The sequence below is a fragment of the Saimiri boliviensis genome, chromosome 13 (genome assembly GCF_048565385.1).
Source record: "Saimiri boliviensis isolate mSaiBol1 chromosome 13, mSaiBol1.pri, whole genome shotgun sequence".
Lineage (NCBI taxonomy): Eukaryota > Metazoa > Chordata > Mammalia > Primates > Cebidae > Saimiri > Saimiri boliviensis.
The window spans coordinates 92,209,254-92,235,816 of record NC_133461.1 but is presented as its reverse complement, the minus strand read 5'-3'; the positions used below and the strand labels follow the sequence as shown (position 1 = coordinate 92,235,816).

At 37.9% G+C, this 26,563-nt stretch overlaps 1 protein-coding gene across 3 annotated transcripts in view; it reads left to right on the top strand.

Annotated features, from left to right (window-relative positions):
- FGF20 (fibroblast growth factor 20) overlaps window positions 1–26,563 on the top strand; it is a 199,048-nt gene that overhangs the window by 5,956 nt on the left and 166,529 nt on the right. The window contains exons 2-4 of one of the 3 annotated variants that reach the window (XR_012513228.1): window positions 702–805; window positions 3,559–16,908; window positions 21,362–21,476. Coding sequence is in view for 1 of the 3 variants with exons in the window: in XM_003935555.4 (XP_003935604.2) it covers window positions 702–805; window positions 3,559–3,804 (350 nt within the window). In the remaining 2 variants the exon portion in view is untranslated. Of the gene's footprint in view, window positions 1–701; window positions 806–3,558; window positions 25,605–26,563 lie in introns of those variants that run through there. The other 2 variants (XR_012513227.1, XM_003935555.4) reach the window with 2 other exon arrangements.

Genomic DNA, 26,563 nt, shown 5'->3' with positions numbered 1-26,563 from the left:
AAATCCTCACCTATCTCTTTTTGGGAGGCATTTTATCCATTTTGCATATGAGGAGATTAAAGTTCAAAGAAGACAAATGACTTGCCTACTCAACCTAGTTAGTAAGTTCCTGAACTGGAATTTAAAACCAGTTCACTATGGTGTAAGGTTTCACTTCCTTCATATTATGCCACTGTTGTAGGACTTTCTCCTTAGTTCAGTTAAAAGCAGGGGTCCTTGTCACATGACCAGAAAAGAGTAGGCTCATGGACACATAGAAGGGTGGGAAAAATGGAATTTATTGGATGAAAAGAAAAAAAAAGTAAGCAAAGCAAGAGAGGTTCCTGTTACCAGGCCCCCATCTCACAGATTCAATCTCAGGTTACCACCCAGTTACAAGAAAGGCCAGGCGTCTCCCTGTTGCAAAGCACGTGAATTTCCCAAGGCTCCATCCCATTGTCCCAGTGCACTGGCTGGTCAGAGGTTCTCTGGGGTCCCCTTTATACTTGGCTCATCACATATGATGAGCAATTTTTTTCTTTTTTTCATCTGCCATAAAATAATTGCCCAGCTGTTTCCAGCTTACAAAGAACTTCTATGTATATATCATTATATCTAGCAATAATGGCCAACTTCTGTTACTCTTTGGAAGATTTTTGTTAGTCATATGCTCATTCATAAATACAAAACATAATGTTTTTGTAAATTGTTTACATATGCAGGTATTTTGGAATTCATCAGTGTGGCAGTGGGACTGGTCAGTATTAGAGGTGTGGACAGTGGTCTCTATCTTGGAATGAATGACAAAGGAGAACTCTATGGATCAGTATGTATTATTTCTATTTTTTATTATTATAATTCTTAAAATAATGACTATCCAATATGTAATTAAAATGTCTACCAATAATGTCTGTTAGAAGAATATAAAATATACTTATGTAGAAATTAGAAATCTATATCTTGCTAAATCTCCATGTGTCTGGGCAAGAGTCTTGTAACCCAGTTATATTTTTAAAATCCCCAACCATTATTGATATTGATATTTGGCTATTGTATTTAATGAATTATAAAGTCCTTTTTTTCCTCTGAACTATACAAGCTAATTTTAAAAATTAAAACTTTTAAAATTTGCCTTCAGCTCACTAGCTCTTCCTACACATTATTTTCAGTCTTTCTAGTTTCCTCTGTATTTTGATCATTCCCTCCAGAGAGAGAGTTAAATGGGAGAATTTTTTTTTCTTGCCATGTTAGACTCTCTCACCTTTATGTTTATTTAAGGTAAACTTTCTCTACCTGTTATCATCTTCCACAGCTAAATATACACCACTTACTTGCTGATCTTTGTATGTAGAAAATAAGTGAATAAAGTTGTGAGATACTGCAAGTACCAAGAGAAGATGGCAGACACACTGGTTCTTCTATGTCTGTAGTTTTAAAAATTACCATATCCATGGGCTCACTCAAAGTTGTATTGGACAATTTTTTTTTTTTTTTTTTTTTTTGAGACGGAATTTCATTCTTGTTACCCAGGCTGGAATGCAATTGCGCGATCTCGGCTCACCGCAACCTCCGCCTCCTGGGTTCAGGCAATTCTCCTGCCTCAGCCTCCTGAGTAGTTGGGATTACAGGCATGCGCCACCATGCCCAGCTAATTTTTTGTATTTTTAGTAGAGACGGGGTTTCACCATGTTGACCAGAATGGTCTTGATCTGTTGACCTCGTGATCCACCCGCCTCAGCCTCCCAAAGTGCTGGGATTACAGGCGTGAGCCACCGCGCCCGGCTATATTGGGCGATTTTTAACTTGCTGCTAGGGATAAGTGCACGTCTGTGGGTCTACTATGAATGTTTAAATATGGCACTTAAGTTACATTTTTCAGGTTAATATTTCATCAGTATAAGTTTTATTTTTAGAACAAAGCTGCAATAGCAACACAAGAATTAAGGTAACAGGACAATATAATACTCTACCTTATACAACAATATGGATATTTCTCTTTCACTGTTAACATTTTTTATTTGTACACACTTGCTTATATGGTTTTACAACAATTGGTACGATAAAAATATATGCCAGTATCCCACACTTCTTTTTATGTGAACAATCTTCTCAAACTTGAAGTCTCCATAATTATTTTTATGATTAAGCAGATGGCATTATCTGGTACCTTCTTTTTTTCTTAAAAGCTCAACTAGAACCACAGTATTCAGTTAGAGTCTTAATATACACTGAGAAAAATTGGGGACGATATTGAAGTAGATAAATATCTGTCCTTTGTAAGGCTAAAACTTGTTTTTAGGCTTCCTGTCAGGTCAGAACAAAGAAAAACAATGCAGTGTATTATAATCAGAAGTGTAGAATTATAGTAAAATTAATAGAATTACTGTAGAAAAAAATCATGCATACAATATTCATATATATGTTAGATTTAAAAAAAGCAACTGTGGTTTATCCCTTAGGACAACATACAGTCCATTTTGAAAAGATGATAAATCATTGGACTTTTATCTTAGTAGTAAGAGATCCAGGTAAAAGTTAATAATGGAGAATGTATTATCAGACAATTAGTAAGTTCATAAAGAGAAGATATATGATTTGGAGTGATGATCGTGAATTTGGAATTTGGTTCTTAGCAAGATCTTGAAATGTTCCAAGGTGAGAACAGAGGCTTGATAGGTAGAACTCTGGCATCTAATGATGGAAAAAGGTAAACTGCAGGTCTGCTTGGTAGTGATAGTGGTAGTAGGGTGATAATATGGGACATGAGAAAATTCAGGGTATTTGTTAAGTATTTGAAAATAAAATTGGGAATTGACATTTGACTTAAAGTTCTTTAAAGGAGGGGTCCCCACCCCTGGGCTATGGACTGGTACAGGTCTGTGGCCTGTTAGAAACTAGGCTGCACAGCAGGAGGTGAGCAGCAGACAAGTGAGTGAAGCTTCTTCTGTATTTGCAGCTGCTCTCCATTGCTCATGTTACCACCTAAGCTCCGCCTCCTGCCAGATCAGTTGCAGGATTCGATTCTCATAGGAGCATGAACCCTATTGTGAACTGTGCATGCAAGAGATCTAGGTTGCATGCTTCTTATGATAATCCAATACTTGATGATCTGTCACTGTGTCCCATCACCTCCAGATGGGACTGTCTAGTTGCAGGAAAACAAGCTCAGGGCTCCCATTGATTTTATATTATGATGAGTTATATCATTATCTTTTTATATATTACAATGTAATAATAATAGAAATGAAGTACACAATAAATGTAATATGCCTGAATAATCCTGAAACCATTCCCCCTACTCTTCCTGGTCAATGGAAAAATTGTCTTCCATGAAACTGGTCCCTGATGCCAAAAATGTTGGGGACTGCTGCTTTAAAGTATACTGCCAGATGAAGTCACCTGTATGAAGAATTAGAGATAACATATGAACTAAAAGAAAGCAAAACCAATTTAACCTTTTTCTTTCTTTGACAAGGATGTAGTGATAGGCAAAGAAATGAAAATACAGAGTTAAAACTTGTAAAGAAATTATCTCAAAGGTATTTTTTAAAAAAATAATAGTTATCTTCTCTGTTTCAGGAGAAACTTACTTCGGAATGCATCTTTAGGGAGCAATTTGAAGAGAACTGGTACAACACCTATTCATCCAACATATATAAACATGGAGACACTGGCCGCAGGTATTTTGTGGCACTTAACAAAGACGGAACTCCTAGAGATGGTGCCAGGTCCAAAAGACATCAGAAGTTTACACATTTCTTACCTAGACCAGTGGATCCAGAAAGAGTTCCAGAATTGTACAAGGACCTACTGTTATACACTTGAAGTATGATAGTGAATTTATGAAAGAGTCAAACCACAGCTATTCTTTCTTATCACAGTTCCCATCATAAATAATAACCCAAGAAGACATTCAGAATATTAGATTCTATTTTCTACTGGGAGACTGAATTTGGAAAGAATATTGAGAAAAAACAAAAAAAGGTTTTGACCAGAAATAGATGATGATCACTCTTTGTAGATGGATTAAGTTCCCTTAGATACATTGGCTCAGTCCTTACCAGTAGACTGAAGCCAATAATCTGTCAAGTTGTGGATAATGGGAACCCCCACATGGTTGCTGCTGGTGCCTCACCTCTCTGCATTATGTTTACTTTAAGATTTATGTTAAAAATAGAGACTTCATGTTGAAGAAATGGATTAACTTAGTTAGCCAAGACCATTGCTACATGTATTCTGAGGACCTTGCAGAATTCACAGGTTATGGCATTATATGTTAAAACTAAAGAAAACAAAACCTGAGCGAAACTATGAATCATGCCACACCAAGACAGAACATTTTTTAAAAGAATGGACCTATTTATACATTTTCAATTTGAAAATATTTATTATATATTTATTTATTACAGAGTTTATTTTTTACTGGGATATGAAGATAATACAAAGAGTAAAAAACAACAAACGTTTCTTTATTGTGCCATTACTTTATTGTGGTGTCTTGCTTTGTAAAGAAGACATTACTATACCACATTAACCATAGAGATTTTGAATTTCTTTTTAAAAACATAGTGTAGATTATATTTTTTATGCAATCAATTGCCTTGCCTTCTAAATGTAACAATTGGTTCCTTTTGTCCTAGAAAAATGCTTTATTGATTTGTATTAAATTCAACACACATTCAAAAGGGAATTAAACATTTTAATTTAATGTTTTGACTTGAAAGTTCTCCTATTTATGTAACATTTTAAAAAATGACAAAATTCTAAATGTCCTAGAGAAAGACTTTGGTATTTAAAGAACTTCTAATATTGAAAAGTATTGAACATTACAGTCAACTTATGTTTACTTATTTTCTTAATTCAGTGTGGCAAAGACCATTTCTTTCACCCAGTATGATTGTAGAAAGAAAGAGTCTTTGTGTCACCTCCATTAACAATGGTAAGTCCCCATCTACCTGAGTCTGGTATTCTTGTCATTTTATCTGTTATTTAGCCATTGATTCAGTGAACATTTTTTTTTAAATTTCTTTTAATTAATTATTTTTTTGGTAGAGGTAGAGTCTTGCTATGTTACCCAGGCTTGTCTCAAACTCCTGGCCTCAAGTGATGTTCCCACCTCAGCCTCCGAAAGTGTTGGGATTATAGGTGTAAGCCACCATGCCTGGCACAGAAAATGTTCTTTAAAGTCTACTATACACCAGACACAGACACTGTGTTAGGCAGTAGGGGAAATGGGGTGATTCAGGTAGAGGTGGGCCCTATATCGTGGAGCCTAATGGCTGGTAGGAAAGACAGATAGTAAACAAATAAATAAACAAATAGCTTAATTATGAATTGTGATTTATTCTACGAGGAAAACAAGGTTCAGACAAAGAAAGAACAAATTAAGGATGGGTCAGAGAAAGTTTTTCTAGGGAGATGACATTTCTGATGGGCCGTAAAGGGTAAGAAGGGGCTAGCCAGGTCAAGAGAAAGATAAGAACCTTCCAGGGAGGAAGGATAAGAATGCCAGTAAGTCTGGGATTCCTAAGACAGGAAATAGCTTTGTGGCTGGAGCTTAGTGAGCTATTGGGAGAGTGGCACAGATGAGCTGAGAAAGCTAAGCAGATACAAATTCTGGTAGATTTGTAGAAGTTCTGAGTTTTTATTTTTCCTGGTGCCCAGCAGTTGTCAATGCCACCACCGTCATGGTTGGGCATGTGGTCCTGATAACAGGACCAGCTGCCACTCTTCACCAACCTGGAGAGCTGGGTAAGACATGGATTGCTGGCCTCTACCCCCAGAGTCTCTGATGTGTAGTTCTAGGGTATGGTCTAAAAATTTGTATTTCTAGTTTCACCTAGTTTCCTAGATGATGTTGACCCCACTTTGAGAGTCACTAGTCTGGAACAGTGTTTCTAACGTTTAATGTATATGTGAATCACCTGGGGGTTTTTATTAGAGGATGGTCTGGGATTTTGCCTTTTTATAATGTCCCAGGTGATACTTGATGCTGCTAGATCTTGAAGCACACTTTGAATGACAAGACTATTGCTTTAATGTCATCTTATTTCTATATTCGTTCACCTTCTCATACTTACGTAAATTAATGCTGATGTGTGGGGTGAGAGGAGAGAGTTCAACATATGACTTTAATAAAGCTATATGTGAATCTGTGTGTATGTGAAGAGTTGGGTGTGCACTCAGGTGTGTATATGGGAGAGACTGAGAATGAAATGGTTTAGCTTTAGCTCAAAATCTCTTGGTTTCATAAATATAAAAAATAATAAAAGTTTAGCAGTAGTAATTTAATAATCTTCAAAATAACTCCATTTTTACTTTTATTTATAAACTAAAAAGTAAAAAAACTACTTTTGGTTCAATGTTTGACACCCACATTTAAAATACACGCCCTAAAGCAAGTGTTAAGCAAATATTTTAAGTCTTTTGCAAAATGGTGCTGGTGGCTAAACTTTTAACTATATATTGGCATCCATTCCTATGTCAGAAAAATAATTTGCCTTTGCTGAACTGACACTATTTGAAGAAATGACTACTGGATATCCAAAGAGATTTTACTTGATACTACTAAATGGAAGTGATATGTGAACTAATTAATTAACTTATACATGGAGAGATAAGAAGAATTTATTATCAAAGCAAGATTTTGAAAACAATTTATTCTCAGGATGCTAGCGAGAGACATCATCTATTATTCTTTTTTTCTCTTTATTTTTATTTTCTTCATTTAAAATGTAATATTAGTAATTATAAATTAACTTACATTTTCATTCTTGTTTTCTTGGAATATTAACTACCAATTGCCAAACTTTTCTACATTTTTTTTGCAATGATAAGAGAAATCTAAGCACATGGGGATAGAGGAAACTCTTGGTCTGTTGATTATAAAAGGTTTGGTTTTCAGACAAATGCAATGTCAAAACAAGGAATTTATTTTATTTATTTATTTTTTATTTTACTTTAAGTTCTGGGATACATGTGCAGAAAGCGCAGGTTTTTAACATAGGTGTACATGTGCCATGGAGGTTTGCTGCACCTATCAACCTGTCATCTGGGTTTTAAGCTCTGCATGCATTAAGTATTGGTCCTAATGGTGTCCCTCCCCTTCTCCCCCACCACCCGACAGGCCCCAGTGTGTGATTCCCCCCTCCCTGTGCCCGTTGTTCTTGCTGTTTAACTCCCACTTAGGAGTGAGAACATGTGGTATTTGCTTTTCTGTTCCTGTGTTACGAAACAAGAAATTTAAAGCCACCAATTCTTTGTGAGATTATAGATCTATCATAAACTAGAATATAAAATAAGAAAGCCATTCAGCCTGTCACTTACATTTATAATACAGTTATGGCAATTTCCAGTCTTGTGAATTAGCTAATCGTCAGAAATATCTCATATACACCAAAAGCCTGACTTCAGTAGAAAAGTTGTTAGGCCTACAAATATAATGAGTACTCACTTAATGTTATTGATATATTCTTGGAAGCTGTGATATTAAGCAAAATGACATATAATGAAACATTTTTTTTTTTTTTTTTTTGAGACAGAGTCTCCCTCTGTCTCCAGGCTACAGTGCAGTGGTCCAATCTCGGCTCACTGCACCCTCCGCCTCCTGGGTTCAAGCAATTCTCCTAACTCAGTCTCCCGAGTAGCTGGGACTACAGGTGCACACCACCTCGCCCAGCTAATTTTTTTTTGTCTTTTTAGTAAAGATGGGGTTTCACCATGTTGACCAGGATGGTCTCTTGACCTCGTGGTCCGCCTGCCTCAGCCTCCCAAAGTGCTGGGATTACAGGCGTGAGCCACCACACCTGGCTAATGTAATCAGTTTTACTGTGAGATAATTTATATAACATTGCTATGGCATATTTCTGATCTCAAAAATATCACCAAATCTCTGACTAAATCAAAATAAAAATTTAGAGATGCATCTCTTAGCTTAACATTTTGTTGGGGAAGCAAGAATAGCCATGTAGATGTTTGGTATGTTCGAAGAACAAAGAGAAGGTTAGAGGTTTCACAAAAAGGAAAAATGTTCTGTATCATTTTGAAAGAAGGTTCGACTGGCACTAGTAAAATGTGGGGAGCTGACAAGCTCTGACTGGTGAGTGACTGCAGTGGATAAAGTTAGGACTCTAGTCTTAGAGTCCTAACAGGTTGTTTCCGTAGCTATTAGATGAAATTGGTTTTGAGTTACAGCAGGTAGTTTCAGCAGCCAGGATTGCAGACAATTATATTCTTGGGGCAATCATTATACGCCCTGAGATTTTTCTTCCCACTGGCTTCTTGACTCTGTTTTAGTTGGACATGACATGAATGACTCAGTTTATACGCTTAACTTTCACACTAAAGACCCCAAACACTTTTAATGTTGAACAATGAAATAAATGTGAGTCACACATACATTTAAGATATATTCATTCAAAACATAATGTGATGCTAATTATTTACTCAGTTTTTGGTGAATCAGTAAATGGCGGTTGTTGTAGTGGTAATAGGTTAAATCAAGGAATAAATGTTGGCAAAGCAAAATTTTTGGGAGCACCTCTTATCACCATGCAGTTCACAAACAAACAATAAATGTGGCGGGCTTGCTGAGTACTTTCCTATGTCATCTATTGCCTTGTGCTGGCATGATTATTGTCTATTTGACCAATTTTTTTTACAATAATTTGTATCCATTCATTCATTTTTCAACTCTCTTATTCAAGTTCAGGGTCATAAGTGGCTGGAGTATATTCCAGCAGCTCCAGAGACAAGGTAGGAACCATCCTGGATAGGATGTCATGCCACCCAGGGCACATTTATGCACATACATACACACTGACACACACTCATACAGGGACCATTTAGACATACCAATTAAACTAATGTGCACATTTTTGGGAAATGGGAGAAAACCGGAGTACCTGGATAAAGCCCACGCAAACATGGAGATAACGTGCCAACTCCACGCAGACAGTGGTTGTGCTGTGGCACCATTTGTTTTCTCATCAACTTTATAATAAAATGACCTTGAATGAAATGATTTTATGTGAGGACCTGCTGCACATAATCTCTAACTTCTAACAATAAAAATGTAAAAGCCATTACATATTCTTGGTAAGAAAGAAGTTAGTCCGTTAAATAACCTTTATGTGTTCAGTGCATACTGCTTCCACTAGCCCAAATAATTGGGGGCAGCCAGTGACATTTAGTCCAAATTAATCCTGATTTCAAAATTCTGACAGTCAACAATTAGACTAATAATAAAAATTATGACCTCAAAGAGGATTGAGCTCTGTTGTTCCTAAGAGATACTTCTGGATCCTTTGGCATATATTTGCATTCTAAATCGTATTTTAAAAGTTTAAGTGGGAGTTTTTAGACGATCAATTACCCTAAAATATTGTTGATCCCTTATTGTGTGTGTTTTTTTAAAGAGAGGGTTCTTAGTGAGATCTAATCTTTTCTTTCATAAGCACCAGTTTAAGAGACTCACACTGATAGGAGGAGGTTTGTAGGATTCTATTAGTTTTCCATTGCTACGTAACAAATTATGGCAAACACAGACACTTAAAACAACATCCATGTATTACCTCACAACGCTGTTGGTCAGAGGCCAAGAAGGCTTGTCTGGGTTCTCTGCTCAGGTTCTCTAAAATCAAACTTTTATACATTTTCAATACCTTCCATCAATGTCTTCAAAACAATTAATAACCAGGCAATGTTTTTGCATCCATGAATATTTAAAGTTCACATTAAGATATTTAAAGTTCACACTGCTTGGGGTGCAGGAGTTTTGTCTCCTTCAAATATATTTTTTGTATTGAATGCCCCTCCTCTGGTGGGGATGCTGGTCTGTCTGCTCTTTCTGTTGGGCTGGGGAACCAGGTGGAATTACATCTACCCATTGCAGATGTCTGGAGTTGGAATAGAGCACTTATTATTTATGAAGCAGTGAAGGAGTTGGCATGGAGAAGCTGATGTAGACGTCAGAGGATCAGGTACATGCAAATGAGCTTTTAGTTGCTCGGAGCCAAATCTGAAAATCTCCATTGTAATGCAGGGCACTAACGTTTTCTATGTAATACGACTAAACATTTTAGGGGCCAGATGGTGGATTTTAAAAGTTGTCCAGTTCTAGTGAGACTAATTATAACCTAAGTTCTAGAGATAAATACAAAGCCCAGGTTGGCCAGTCTTACACATAATCTTAGCCATGGTTTTTATTTTATTTTATTTATTAATTAATTTATTTTTGAAAAGGCGTCTTGCTCTGTCACCCTGGCTGGAGTGCAGTAGCACAATCTTGGCTCACTACAACCTCCACCGCCTGGGTCCAAGCGATTCTACTGCCTCAGACTCCTGAGTTGCTGGGATTATAGGCATGCACTGCCACACTTGGCTAACTTTTGCATTTTTAGTAGTGACGGGGTTTCACTATTTTGGCCAGGCTGGTCTTGAACTCCTGACCTGAAGTGATCTACCCACTTCTGTCTCCCAAAGTGCTGGGATTACAGGAGTCAGCCATTGTGCTTGGTCGGCCATAGTATTTAAATTAAGGGTTGGCCTGTGATCCAAGCATGCCAAGTAAAGCCTTGCCTGGTATTCCTGCTGAAACTCTAAGGAAAGATGGGTTCTCCCCTGACATGGCAGGGATTTAGAACAATGTAAGTTTAGAACTTTAGGTCCATCTGTGCTGCCTTGAAGGGAAATCCCACCCAAAGCTAAAGCCAAAACTAAGGAAAGTAGAACAGATAGATAGGGAGGGACATGGAAGATTACTCCCAGATCTTGAAACCTCGGCAAGGAACTCCCAACATTGTTCTGACCAGATTTCAGAATTGCTATAAACAAGTTAACTCCTTTGTATCTTCCATTTCTTTCTTTTTGAATAGAAATGTTAATAGCATTTATGCCTATTCTATCATTGGGTGTGTTGGGGAAATAAAACTTGTCTTTTTAGTCTCATGGGGCCACAGATTGAGAAGAATGATGTGCTAGAATTTGTACCTAACTAATTATGCCCCAGGAATCTCCTCCAAATCTCATCTGTTTTTTTTTTTTTTTAATTTAAAATTGGCTGGGTGTGGTGGTTCGTATCTGTAATCCCAGCACTTTGGGAGGTCGAGGCAGGTGGATCACGAGGTCAGGAGTTCAAGACCAGACTGGCCAAGATGGTGAAACCCCATCTCTACTAAAAATACAAAAATTAGCTGGGCATGGCAGCAGACACATGTAATCCAGCTGCTTGGGAGGCTGAGTCAGGGAATTGCTTGAACCCGGGAGGCGGAGGTTGACTGTACTCCAGCCTGGCGATAGAGCAAGACTCCACCTCAGAAAAAGAAACAAACAAACAAACAAAAAACAAACTAAAATTTATTTATTTTTTGTTCTTAGGGATTTAGGGGGTACAAGTGCAGTTTTGTGGCATGGATGTATCGTGTAGTGGTGAAGTTTGGGTTTTTGGTGTAGCCATTACCCCAGAAGTGTACATTGAACCCATTTTCATCCTTCATCCTATCCCACTAGCCCACCTTCTAAGTCTCTAACGTCTGTTATTCCACTGTCTATGCCATACTATGTCTGATTAGGATAATGAAATTTTGGACTTTCAGATGTTACAATGGGTTGATACTTTGGAGAAACTTGGGAGAGAGTGAATGTATTTTTCATGCAAAAGGGACATGAATCATTGGAGCCAGCAGTGGACTGTAATGGACAGATTCGAAAGTGCTCCTCCCTGCAATCCCTGCCTTTTGGTGCTCATGCTTTTGTGTAATTCCCTGTAGGGCACTTGTGACTTACTTCCAGAAATAGAATACAGCCAAGGGGAGGGATGTCATGCCTATGATCATGCTGTTTAAGACTCTGCTTTGCTAGTCAATTTGCTCTAGAGATTCGTTGCTGAGTTGATGAAGTAAGCAGCCATGCTGGGAAAAGTAGGAGTGGTGAGCTGCAGGTGGCCTCTAGGCGCTGAGAGCAGCCTTCAGTCAATAGAGAGCCCCAAGCTGGGGACCTCAGTCCTACAACAGCAAGAAATTAAATTCTGCCAACAATCTGAGTGAACTTGGATTCACCATTCAAGCCTCAAGATAAAAATGCAGTCTTCTGGTTAGAGGTTTGTGAAACCCTGAGCTGAGGGCCCTGTTAAACCCTGCTTGAAATCCTGACACACAGAAACAGTGAGATAATCAATGCATATTATTTTAAGCCACTAAGTTTATAGTAATGTATTTCACAGAAATAGGCAACACATACATTTATAAATTCAAGGGGACATTTATTTTTTTATTTCTTTTTCTTTTGAGACAGAGTCTCTCTCTTTCTCCCAGGCTGGAGTGCAGTGGCACCATTTCAGCTCACTGCCGTCTCCGCCTCCTGGGTTCAAGCAATTCTCCTGTCTCAGCTTCCTGAGTAAGCTGGGATTACAGGCGTGTGCCATCACGTCTGGCTAATTTTTGTATTTTTCGTAGAGACGGGGTTTTACCATGTTGACCAAGCTGGTCTCAAATGCCTGCTCTCAGGTGATCCATCTGCCTTGGTCTTCCAAAGTGTGGAACATTTATTGTTAATCATATAAATGTTTAACGATAAACATTCTGAGTTATTTGCTGGTGTCTTTTTTTTTTTCTACACTCTAAGCTATAGAGGCAATACGTCTTCGTCTCTGACTCTAGCCTTGAAGCTATTACTAGAGTGAAATGCATTCTTGGACCTGTCCCATAATTGTGGCATGGTTACTTCTCTGCCTGAATGAAGTGGCTTAACTTCTTCCTTTATTACCGAGATGATGATAGTGCTGATAATGATAACATTAAATCAAATTTATTTTTTTCTCATCTGACGCACTAGGATATACACTTCCTCTGCTTTTTAACATGAATATTGCAAAGGAACAGGTGTCCATGGTTTTTCATGATATAGAAAGATATCACATGCTTGTTTCCAACTCTTTTATGTGTTATTCAAATTATTTTTTGGTGATTAAATGGTCCAGGCCTTGTTGGTACCATTCTCTCGGAACATTGGTCCATATTTTCCCAGATGAAGGCACTTTTGTCACATTGCAAATGATCAAGGGTTCCTCCATCCTGCAAATGAAGGATTTGCCCTACCATGTTCAACCCTCGATTTTTATATTGACTGGGAATGAATGAATGCAATATTCTTTGAGTCATCATTTTATTTTATGTTTGGTCATTATCCAAAGTAAAATGAGTGAAGGGAATTTGTGTCTCTCTAATTTAATAACAGCCTAAAATAGGCAAAATAATGACACTTGGTCCATCAATAACAAGGGCACAAACTTCCAAGGCTAGACACTTCTATTGAAGCAGCTGGAAGACCATTCTTTACAAGTACTCAATTCGTTATTTATTGGAACATTATATTCTTCATGTTTTCAAGTTTATTTAATTTTACTTCTAATGGCCTTTTCATCTAGTATTCAGTTTTTATAAGGTGGTTCTATTTCCGTTGTTTTCCAACAAAGATATACAACAAGAAGCTGGGCCCAATTAACTTCAGACTTTTGGTTCCAGAGATTAGCAAAGATTATATCTTGGCCCGCGAGATATATGCCACTTTCCTCTAGTCAGAATACCCCCCAAATTAGGGTAGTTTGGTGAATATTATAATGTTTATTAGCATAATTATTTAATGCATGTAATTCCTTGTCCCAATGTTAGATTGCACAGCCTTTTCCTATTGACAGATGGGACCCAGTATGACACTTCTAGATCTTTAGAATAAGTTGATATTTAAAAAGTTTTTTTTTTGAGACAAGGTCTTGCTTTGTCATTCATGCTGGAGTGCAGTGGTACGATCATAGCCCACTGAAGGCTTATTCTGGGCTCAAGCTATCCTTTTTGCCTCAGCTTCATGGGTAGCCAGGACTACAGGTGTGTGCCACCATGCCAAGCTAGTTTTTAAAACTTTTAGTAAAGATAAGGTCTAATTATGTTGCCCAGGCTGGTCTCAAATTCCTGAGCTCAAGCGATCCTCCTACCTCAGCCTCTCAAGGTGCTGGGATTACAGGCATGAACCACTGCACCCAGCCAATCCAAATATTTTTATGGAACTTACAACTAATACTATTTTAACATTTCCAAGCTGAGGCTATTTACCAAATCTACTGTAATGAGTAATATGTACAGGGTTAAGGCTAAAAAAGCTGAAGTAGAGCAAGGGAAATACATATTTAATTAAATTAGCTCAACAGTTCTACTTATTGAACAGATATTTCTGCATGCCACACATGGATGTTGTAAGTTCCTTAACAGTTTATTTTTTCTTTTAAATGGCTGGAAATATATAAATAATACCATAATAGGATACTACATAAAGGAACAGTTTTGATCTGATCATGTTTATACCCAGTGAAGCAGGATATTTCCCTGATCCCTTTACGGGACTTGTGAAGGGATTGCTCTGTTTACTCAGCCCACAGCTCTCAACTCCTCATGGGAGAGAGCACACGAGTGAATGAGGTGGAAACTGGAATACACAAGCATTGAAATCTGCTGGCTACTCTGGCGCCAGCAGGAGCGAACTCCATTCACTTCTGCCTGCTGCCTTCCCCCCTCACGGGAGGCGGCATGCAGTTGAATGGACACAGGAGCTGGGACAAGTGCTTTTGGGCATCTGTAGGAGCCAGCTCTGTGACAGCCCCATGCAGTGTATCGGGGCTGGGGGTGCCTGTGACCTCTGAAGTCCCAGAGGGAGTGTTACAGTGCTCTTTTAGTTTTGCCACCCATGGCTTAAGTGTTAACAGCTCAGTGGGCCCTCTGCCTTTTCACATGAGGAGGCTGCCTTCAACCAGTGAGGGCAAAGGGCAAGTGTGAGCCTTTTGCATCTACACTCATGGTTCTCAAGTTCTTTTCTGGTGTCCAGGAGAAATAAGGTCGCATGAATGAGTTGAAAGATGGTAAATACAAGGGATTTTATTGTCAATGGAGGTGGCTCTCCCTGGGAAGGGGAGCTGAAAAGGGGATGGAACAGAAAGGTAATCTTCCCCTGAAGTCCATCCATCTCTGGCAAGATTCTTCTCTCGAGTTATGCCATCAGGGAGTCCCTCTGAAGTCAAGCTGCTTCTCGCCAAAGTCCAGATGCTTTTCCTCCTTCTGCCAGCTGAGCCATGGGGTTTTTATGGGCACAGGATGCAGGATGGGCTGGGCATATTGAAGTTACGTCTTCATCTATTATAGTAATGTCCACTAACAGAGTAGAAGTGTTAGAGAATTTTTATGGGCACAGGATGGGACAGGCTGGGCATAGTGAAGTTATATCTTCATCTTGTATATTAATATCCATTGATGGAGTAGAAGTATTAGAGAACTATGCTAAAAAAAACATAGGACCATGGGCTGTTTTGGAAAAGGCAACATTCGGGTGGGAAAACAGAAATAAAAGTTCTTGCTTTGGTTTCAGTTTCAGGATTGAGAGTGGGATTTTGTTGGGAACCTGCCCTTTTCTGCCTAGAATTTCTCTGCCTCCTCCCCCTATCACTAGTACCAATTCATCTCCTAGCATGTACTTACAAAGTGTGTAATATGATTTATTCTGAAACATTGCTTTTTATTTTTTCTAAAGCAGCTTAGAGTAAGATTCATTGTTTTTGTGCTTACTTTCTTCCCAACATAACTCAAGTTTAAGGTCACAAACAAATTTTGCACAGTTTGACTCATAAAAGTACTCAAATGTTAATTGGCTGGCTTTTCTTAACTGCAGTTCTGTAAGAGAATGCAGCTCTGTTGGAAATGATGACATTTTCTATAGAGGCTGTTTTCTTAATTCTTCCAGGAGACATATCTGGTACCACTTTAGATGTATAGAAGCTGATGTATTACACATAATGGGTTTTTTAGGGCTGAATTCTTTCAAGAATGCTGTTGAGAGCTTATTGTAAGTCTAGCTGTAGTATTGTTAGAGTATCCTCATGTTTCTGGAAGAATTGACTATTTCTTTTAGAAGTCAGGTGTGTTAATATAATTTTATTGTAACTTAACCAAAATTTCTTATGTCACAAGATTTTTAACCTTTTGGGTAGTGTCAGGGTAATCTGGGTATGACTCCAAAGCCGATTAGATCTAATGAGACTCTAAAGGGTCTGTTTTATTTTATATCTTTTGCATTACTCCCCTAGATGCCCCATCAGATTGCAATGTAATGTTTCAGTTACATGGAGCACCTGCATTGCGTGGGACTTATTATAAGACATGCTTACTGAATATTCTACCTAGTAAATAGAAATACTCAGCTTACATTACAGTATTGTTGAAAATATTCTAGTATTCTTTTTGATTGTGTTAATACACTAATTTCCCAGAGACTATCTAGAATGTCTTCAACTCAGTTTTCATTAGCATTGATTAGCTTCTCTAGTTGCTGTGATAGAATAGATTGATTTCTTTCCTGGTTGAGTGTGTTCCCTATGTCCCAGTGATTGCCTATAGATGCTGTTCAATATATAATGAATGTAATCAATACTTTGAGACCATGGCTCTTCTCCATATAGAACCTATGGCACAGGAGGCTGAAACTTATCAAATAGTCCATGATGGCTGGACTGTTAAAAGCTTCTGCATATGCTGAAAGTAGCCTTTGCTTATCAGTGTAATAAACCTTACATTCAGGTCCCAAAGTGCAGTAGATTGGGACAAGTTGGACATAGTGACGTTATATCTACATCTTGTATAGTAATATCTGTCACCAGAGTAGAAGTATTAGAGAACTATGCTCAAAAACAAAACAAAACAAAACAAAACAAAACAAAACAAAACAAAACAAAACAAACATAGCCAAAGGCTTCCTAGTTTTAAGAGATTTCTGGGTTTTAAATTAAAATTCCTTTGAATTCCCAGGCAAGATGACTGAATAGGAAGAGCTCCCATCTGCAGCTCCCAGCAAGACCAACAGAGAAGGCGGGTGATTTCTGCATTTCCAACTGAGGTACCTGGTTTGTCTCACTGGGATTTGTTGGTTAGACAGTGGGTGCAGCCCATGGTGGGTGAGCAGAAGAAGGATGGGATATTGCCTCACCTGGGAAATGCAATGGGTAAGAGAACTCCCTCCCCTAGCCAAGGGAAGCTGTGAGGGACCGTGCTATGAGGAATGGTGTGATTTGGCCCAGATACTATGCTTTTCCCATGGTCTTTACAACCATCAGACCAGTAGATTTCCTCAAGTGTCTATGCCACCAGGGCCCTGGGTTTCAAGCACAAAACTGGGTGGCCATTTAAGCAGACACTGAGCTAGCTGCAGGAGTTATTTTTTCATACTCCAGTGGTGCTTGGAATGTCAGTGAGACAGAACCGTTCATTCCCCTGGAAAGATGGCTGAAGTCAGGGAGCTGAGTGGTCTTGCTCAGTGGATCCCACCACCATGGAGCCCAGCAAGCTAAGATCCACTGACTTGAAATTCTCACTGCTAGCACAAAAACCAGAATGCCTCTTCTCCTTAAAAGTACCATATCTCCTCATCAGCAAGGGAACAAAACTGGATGGAGAATGAGTTTGATGAATTGTTATCAAACTCCTCTGAGCTAAAGGAGTATGCTCTAATCCAGTGCAAGGAAGCTAAGAAAGTTGATATAAGGTTAAAGGAACTGGTAATTAGAATAACCAAGTTTAGAGAAGAACATAAATGACCCAATGGAGCTGAAAAATACAGCACGACAACTTTAATGAAATAAAGCATGAAGACAAGGTTAGAGAAAAAGAATGAAAAGGAATGAACAAAGCCTCCAAGAAATATGAGACTATATTAAAACACAAAACCTATGTTTGATTGGTGTACCTGAAAGTGATGGGGAGAATGGAACTAAGCTGGAAAACACACTTCAGGATATTATGCAGGAGAACTTCCCCAACCTAGCAAGACAGGCCAACATTCAAATTCAGAAAATACAGAGAACACCACAAAGATACTCCTCGAAAAGAGCAACCCAAAGACACATAATCATCAGATTACCAAGGTTGAAATGAAGGTAAAAAAAATGTTAAGGGCAGCCAGAGAGAAAGGTTGAGTTATCCACAAAGTGAAGTCCGTCAGACTAACAGCAGATCTCTCTGCAGAAACCCTACAAGCCAGAAGATAGTGGGGGGCAAATATTCAACATTCTTAAAGAAAAGAATTTTCAATGTAGAATTTCATATCCAGCCTAACTAAGCTTCATAAATGAAGGAGAAATAAAATTCTTTACAGACAAGCAAATGCTGAGGGATTTTGTCACCACCAGGCCTGCCTTAAAAGAGCTCCTGAAGGAAGCACTAAATATGGAAAGGAACAATTGGTACCAGCCACTGCAAAAACATACCAAAATGTGAAGATCATCAACACTATAAAGAAATGGCATCAATGAATGGGCAAAATAACTAGCTAGCATCATAATGACAGGATCAAATTCATAGAATATTAACCTTAAATGTAAATGGGCTAAATGCCCCAATTAAAAGAACAGACTGGCAGCTTGCATAGATTCAAGACTCATCAGTGTGCTGTATTCAGGAGACCCATCTCATGTTTGAAGACACACATAGGCTCAAAATTAAGGGATGGAGGAGTATTTATCAAGAAAATGGAAAGCAAAAAGAAAGCAGGGGTTGCAATCCTAGTCTCTGATAAAACAGACTTCAAACCAACCAATATCAAAAAAAGACAAAGAAGGTTATTACATAATGGTAAATAAATCAACTCAAGAAGAAGAGCTAACTATCCTATATATAGACACCCAATACAGGAGCACCCAGATACATAAAGCAAGTTCTTAGAGACTACAAAGAGACTTAGAGTCCCACACAATAATAGTGGGAGGTTTTAACACCCTACTGTCAATATTAGACAGATCAATGAGACAGAAAATTAACAAGGATATTCAAAACTTGAACTCAACTCTGGACCAAGCAGACCTAATAGACATCTGCAGAACTGTCCACCCCAAATCAACAGAATATACATTCTCAGTACCACATAGCACTTATTCTAAAATTGACCACATAATTGGAAATTAAACACTCCTTAGCAAATGCAAAATATTGGAAATCTTAACAGTCTCTCAGACCACAGTGCAATCAAATTAGAACTCAGGATTAAGAAACTCACTCAAAACCACAAAACTACATGGAAACTGAACAACATGGTACTGAGTGACTACTGGAAAAATAACAGAATTAAGGCAAAATAAATAAGTTCTTTGAAACCAACGAGAACAAAGACACAATGTACCAGAATCTTTGGGACACAGCTAAAGCAGTGTTTAGAGGGAATTGTATAGCACTAAATGCACACAGGAGAAAGCGGGAAAGATCTAAAATTGACACCCTAAAATCACAATTAAAAGAACTAGAGAAGCAAGAGAAAACAAATTTAAAAGCTAGCAGAAACCAAGACATAACTAAGATCAGAGCAGAACTAAAGGAGATAGAGGCACAAATAACACTTCAAAAAATCAATGAATCCAGGAGCTGGTGTTTTGAAAAGATTAACAAAATAGACTGCTAGCCAGACTAATAAAGAAGAAAAGAGAGAATAATCAAATAGACACAAAAAAAATGATAAAGGTGATATCACCACTGATCTGACAGAAATACAAACTATCATCAGAGAATACTATAAATACCTTTAAACAAATAAACTAGAAAATCTAGAAAGAAATGAGTAACTTTCTGGACATGTACACCCTACCAAGAAAAAGTTGAATCCCTGAATAGATCAATAACAAGTGTTGAAATTGAGGCAGTAATTAATAGCCTACCAACTAAAAATAGCCCAGGACCAAATGGATTCACAGCCAAATTCTACAAAGAGGGGCTGGTACCATTCCTTCTAAAACTATTCCAAACAATAGAAAAGAAGGGACTCTTCCTGAACTCATTTTATGAGGCCAGCATCATCCTGATACCAAAACCTGGCAGACACAACAAAAAAATAAAATTTCACGCCAACATCCCTGATGAACGTTGATGTGAAAATCCTCCATAAAATATTGGCATACTAAATCCAGCAGCACATTAAAAAGCTTATCCACCATCATCAAGTCAGCCTTATTCCTGGGATGCAAGGCTGGTTCAACATAGGCAAATCAATACATGTAATCCATCACATAAACAGAACCAATGACAAAAACCACATGATTATCTCAGTAGATACAGAAAAGGCTGTCAAGAAAATTCAACACCTCTTCATGCTAAAAACATTCAATAAACTAGGTATTGATGGAGTGTATCTCAAAATAATGAGCTATTTATGACAAACCCACAGCCAGTATCATAATGAATGAGCAAAAGCTGGAAGCATTCCCTTTGAAAACCAGCACAAAACAAGGATGCCTTCTCTCACCACTTCTATTCAACATAGTATTGGAAGTTCTGGACAGAGAAATCAGGCAAGAAAAAGAAATAAAGTGTATTCAAATAGGAAGCGAGGAAGCCAAATTATCTCCATTTGCAGATGACATGATTGTATATTTAGAAAACTCCATCATCTCAGCCCAAAAACTCCTTAAGCTGATAAGCAACTTCAGCAAAATCTCAGGATATGAAATCGATGTGCAAAAATCACAAACATCACCAGGCGCAGTGGCTCACGCCTGTAATCCTAGAACTTTGGGATGCTGAGGCAGGCAGATCACGAGGTCAGGAGATTGAGATCATCCTGGCAAACACGGTGAAACCCTATGTATACTAAAAACACAAAAAATTAGCCAGGTGTGGTGGCATGTGCCTGTAGTCCCAGCTAATCGACATGCTGAGGCAGGAGAATTGCTTGAACCAGGAGGTGGAGATTATAGTGAGCTGAGATTGTGGCACTGTACTCTAGCTTCGGTGACAGAGTGAGAATCCATCTCAAAAAAAAAAAAAAAAGAAAAATCACCAGCATTCCTATACACCAATCATAGACAAACAGAGAAATATTTAAATATTACTTTTAACATATCTGGCACTCAGAAACAATATCTGTCCTTCTTTTATCAACAGAATCTTCCCCAACATGGTTCAAATAAAAAAAAAACCCTTGGAACCATGTATTTCCTTTTACTATTTTAACCAACTAATTTTTTCCCCAATGAACCATTACTCTCTGTTCCAATTTAGTAAATAAGTCAGCTCTACTACTTTCTCTCCAGTGTTTTAATGAAGAAGGACTCAGGACATAGCTTTAGGAGAAACATCTAAGGTAGATGACAGGTTAACTGATGCATCAAATCACCATGGCACATGTATGCCTGTATAACAAACCCACACGTCCTTCACATGTATCCCAGAACTTAAGGTATAATTAAAAAATGAAAACAAAAAAATGTAAAGTTCTTTTGTGTCTTTTTGGCAAAATACTTAGTATTTCCAAGTTCCTCAGCCTATAAATCTCCTTTTACATTTTGGCTAATCATTCTCTATTACATCAGATCTCTCCATGGTGGTGAATGTGACCAACTATGAGACTCAGTGTTACCTCATCTTGTTCGCCATGGGGCCTGAGTTGTGAGATGTGGTACCATGAAAGGAGCAATCACTGAGAAGGTAAATCGTTTTTTGAGTTAGACTCACTTCCAATCATTTTGTTTGCCCTGAAGCTGGGATTTGGGTGGTTATAACTTATACTGTTTGAAATAATGGCCTTGGAGATGTATTAGAGTGAAAAGTGCAGAGGTCAAGGATAGTGTTTCTCAGAAGCAATGTACCTTTGGAATCAGTAAGGATGTCCCTCCAAGGACTGGTCTCCAGCAGGGCAGCACAATCTGATGGCCTCCCATCTCTTTGAAGATGAACTTACTCTCTATTGATGGTACTGTTTCCATTTCCAATGGAGATGTCATTTACTCATTCCTCCTCAAGAGTAATAAGGTTTCAGATATAATCCAATTCATGGTGGTAGCAAAGGACTTGATATTCTCTTTACGAATTGCTGTTTTAACCATGGCACAGTAAGTGGCTGGCAATTGACTTTCAAAATGAGGACACTATTTGGCAGACTTGACAGCTTTGTCATTTGATTAGGGACATGCCGACGGTTCCACATCAAGGGCAGAGAGGTCAGAAAGTTGCTTGTGAAAGCTTTAAGCCATTTTGTTGTTCAAGATTCTGAGTAATTGAATGATGAGCCTACAGCCTAACAACCTGATATATCAATATCCACACATGACAGTAGATTTCTTTGCCTTCTGTTTGGTAATGTGGATCTCGAGGATAAAATTTTTGTCTCACTCAGTGCGTAATTTGTGTGCTCCAAATAATGCTACTCTCACAAAAGTTATTGTTTGGTGAAGGGTCCTTGAATTTTTTTCCTGTTAAATTGTTCTAGCATTTTTAGTCATCAAACTAATGAGGAAAGACAGAGATTCAGTTATAATTATGTCTGACTGCTGATTAATATGATATTTATGAAAGGAATGAAATTTCTCCTTGAATTAGGGCAAGGCTCCTGTTTAAATTTTACCTTATTAGATTATAACACAGTGTTGGAGAGTTTATCCTTGTAGTAGTACAATAAAGAAATAATTCTTTAACATCTATCCCTATTATATGATTTAAAGTACTTCTAATGAAACTTGGTACTATTTCATATTTACAGTTGTGGTAATACTGGGCTGCTCTAGGGATTCCCTTTCAGCATGCCAATTGTTAGGCACCTACACTTTAATTTTTTAAGAAGGTTCTTACCTTTCCTAATATTGCAATGATTTCCTTGCAATTACACATTCATAACACGGAAATGCCACCCCAGGAAATTTTCTTTGGCTCTCTATGTCCAGCAATTTTCATAATCCAGCAACTTCAGCTACTTTTTCTCTACGTCCTTAAATAGTCAAAAGAATTTATCTCCTTGTAGTCAGGCTTCCTAGAATTGATGTTATCTTTGATCCTGTATCTGAAATTTCCTGATATTCTTGAATATTGTCCTTCATTCAAAGCAGGTCACCAGGTGTAGGGTCTCTCTAGACAGAACTGATGTTTCATGGACCTGCATGTTAAGGACTTTGGGATAATTTGTCCTTCCCTTTGGGAGACTGGGCTTGATTCCCCAGACTTTAAGGCCAGGCTTCTTAAATTCAGAGAGATCAGAAAAAAATCAAAGAAAATGCTTTAGATGCTGTCTTTGTTTTTCTTGTGTGGGGGAGGAGTTTATCCTTAAGATTTACGAAGTCCTTGTCTCAATGTTCCCTCTCTTGGCTCCACTCCCAGTGATTTTGAAGTGGCTCGTTACTATCTGTGTGGAGGATTTGCCAAGGTTGTTGCCATGGCTGCAGTGCCTGCAAGTTTAGCTGATTCTTGTGTCCTATTGATCTCCTCTGAATCTTAGCAACTTGCCAGTGTTCCTCTTATGAATTTGCAGTCATATTAGCCCCAAATCTAACGACCCCTTTGTCTTAGGCCTCAGGGAAATTATTGTGCAGATAGTGCATCAAATCTAAATCTGAATATTTCCATTTAGCCACTTTTTCAGCAATTTCTCATGCAATTCGTGCTTTCATTAAAAGCTTTGGGGAGGTGGAAATGTATTCTTCTGGGAGCAGACTTAAGAGGCAAATTTCTAAAGGTGATAATCAGGTCATTGGGTTCACCTATCCTGTTGATCAGGACAGTAGGTGTTTGAAGTTCCTTCTTTCAAATCTCCTTGATCCTTTGTTTACATGTTTTGTGTTTTTGTAGCCAGGATTGCACCACTATTCCTTACAAATCAGCTTGTTTTGGTCTCCATGCTTCCCTCCCCCTCCATGAAACAAAGCATTCATTTAATTGGGATATCCACTTTCCCCTCTCACATATTGTATTCACTACTCCTCCTTTTCTATTGTGCTAAAATACATGTAGCATAACATTTACCATTTCAACAATTTTTAAGTGTACAGTTGTATTAGTCCATTTTCATGCTGCTAATAAAGACATACCCAAGACTGGGAAACCTACAAAAGAAAGAAGTTTAATAGACTCACAGTTCTATATGGCTGAGGAGGCCTCACAATCATGGTGGAAGGTGAAAGGCATGTCTTACATGGTGGCAGACAAGAGAAGAGAACTTGTTCAGGGAACTTCTCCTTTATAAAACCATCATATCTCATGAGACTTACTCACCACCATGAGAATAGCACAGAAAAAACCCACCCCCATGATTCAGTGACCTCCCACCAGGTCTCTCCGACAACATGGAATTGTGGGAGCTACAATTTAAGGGACTTGGGTGGGGACACAGCCAAACCATATCAACAGTTCTGTGGCATTAAGTGCACTCACATTGTTTTGCAACCATCATCACCATCCATTTCCAGAGTGTTTCCCTCTTCTTCTGTTCTCATTAGTTACTGAAACTCTTTACATATTAGTTACTAACTCCCCATTTCCTTCTCTCCCTAGCCCCTGGTAAACATCATTCTATGAATTTGGCTACTCTAGGAAACACATATAAATAGAACCATACAATATTTGTCCTTTTGTGACTGGCTTATTTTATTTAGCATTATGTTTTTAAAGGTCATCCATATTGTGACATGCATTTGAATTTCATCTCATTAAGGATGAGCGATATTTCATTGTATTTATACACCACATTGTTTATCTGTGCATCTGTTGAGGGTCATGTGGGTTATTTATACTGTTTAGCTATTGTGCCAAGTTGCCATAAACATGAATATACAACTATGTGTTCAAGTCTCTGTTTACATTTTGTTTGCTACTCCTTCTTTAAAAAAATTCAACATTCTTTTTTAAAAAAACTTTGAGTTATGATCTACATAGAATAACTCAAAGATTTTAAGTGTAGTATTTTATGACTTTCAAAAAATATATACACCTGTGTAACCACCTCCACATTCACCATATAGAATATTTCCAGCAAGCCACAGTGTTTCCCCTTGTCTAGTTGTGAGTCATTATTCATTTTATTCACCCGCAACCTTGACCCACAGCCAGAGGAAACCACTGAACTACTTATTGTCATTACAGATTAGCTTTTATTTTCTAAAATTTAGTATAGATGCAATCATTCACTATGAGCTCTTATTGTTTCTGAGATTCATCCATATCGTGACATGTATCAGAGGCGTCATTCTCTTTATTGCTGAGTTCTGTTCCATTGTAAGGATATACCACAATTTGTTTTTCCATTCGACCATTGATGGACATTTTGTTGTTTCCAGTTTAGGTCTATTATGAATGAAACTGTTATGAACATATGTCTTCAATCCTCTTGGATAAATTTCTAGGGGTAAAATTGCTGAGTTGTATTAATAATGAACTCCCAGCTGGTTTTCCAAAACAATTTTTCTATTTTACATTTAAAATAACATTGTTTAAGAGTTCTAGTTGTCTCACATCCTCATCATTGCTTTGTATGAACTGTCTTTTTAGTTTTAGAAATTCTAGTATCCCGCGTAGTTTTAATTTGCAGATGATTTTCATTTAAAATGCATTTTAATTTAATTAATTACATTCCTTAGTGACTAATAGTGTTGAACATATTTTCATGAGCTTGTATTTGCCATCTGCACATCTTCTTTGGTAAAGCAACAGTTCAGATGCTTTGCCCATGTTTATTGGCTATTTATTTTATCATTGAGTTCTGAGAATTATTTATGTATTCAAAGACTTTTTTGAATATAGATTTTAAAAGTATTTTCTCCCAGTCTGCGGCTTATTTTTTAAAAAATTGACAGTGTCTTTCACTGAGCAGAAGTTAAAATTAAATGAAGTCTAATTTATCGATTTTTTTTTGCTCATGCTGTTTGTTTTGTATTTAAGAAATCTTTGTTAAACCCAAAGTCACTACAAATTTCTTCTATGCTTTATTCTTGAAGTTTTTCTAGTTTTAACTCATACTCTTAGATCAATGTTCCATTTTTAGATAATTTTTACCTGTGAAATTTTTAGAATTTAAAAATATATAATGTACATTTTCTATAGATATCAGCTAAGGATATTTGAAAATTTATATACGTGCCACTTCAATTATCATAGCGCTAAAAGTACAAACCTAGGAGTAATTTTAAAGCATTTACTAGAAATGCTTGTACAGGGTTGTCAAAATGTCCTGAGCTATACTCTGTGGTCTCATACTCATGGCTCATTCTCTGCCCTGAGTCTCATTCAGAAAAAATAATCCAAGTTGGGTCCTTTTACACTCTTATTATTATTGTTATTATTACTTTTTGAGGTGGAGACTCATTCTCTTGCCCAGGCGGGAGAGCAGTGGCACAATCTTGGATCACTGCAACCTCCACTTCCTGGGTTCAAGTGATTCTCCTGTTTCAGCCTCCCAAGTAGCCGACACTACAAGTGCCCACCATGCTCAGCTAACTTTTGTATTTTTAGTAGACATGGGGTTTCATCACATTAGCCAGGCTGGTCTTGAACACCTGATCTCAGGTGATCCACCTGCCTTGGCCTCCCAAAGTGCTGGGATTACAGTCATGAGCCACTGAGCCTGGCCGGGTTCTTTTACACTCTGAGTTAATAAAGAGTGGGCAATATTTATTAAGCAATGCTCTTGGGATCCACAATTGTGGAAGCAAAGGCAAAAACATAAGATGGGACAGAAGAAGTTGATTTGTGATCCAGACATGACATCAAGCTTGATAATCTTGACAACGAGTTGTCAGTTCAGGGGCTCTAAC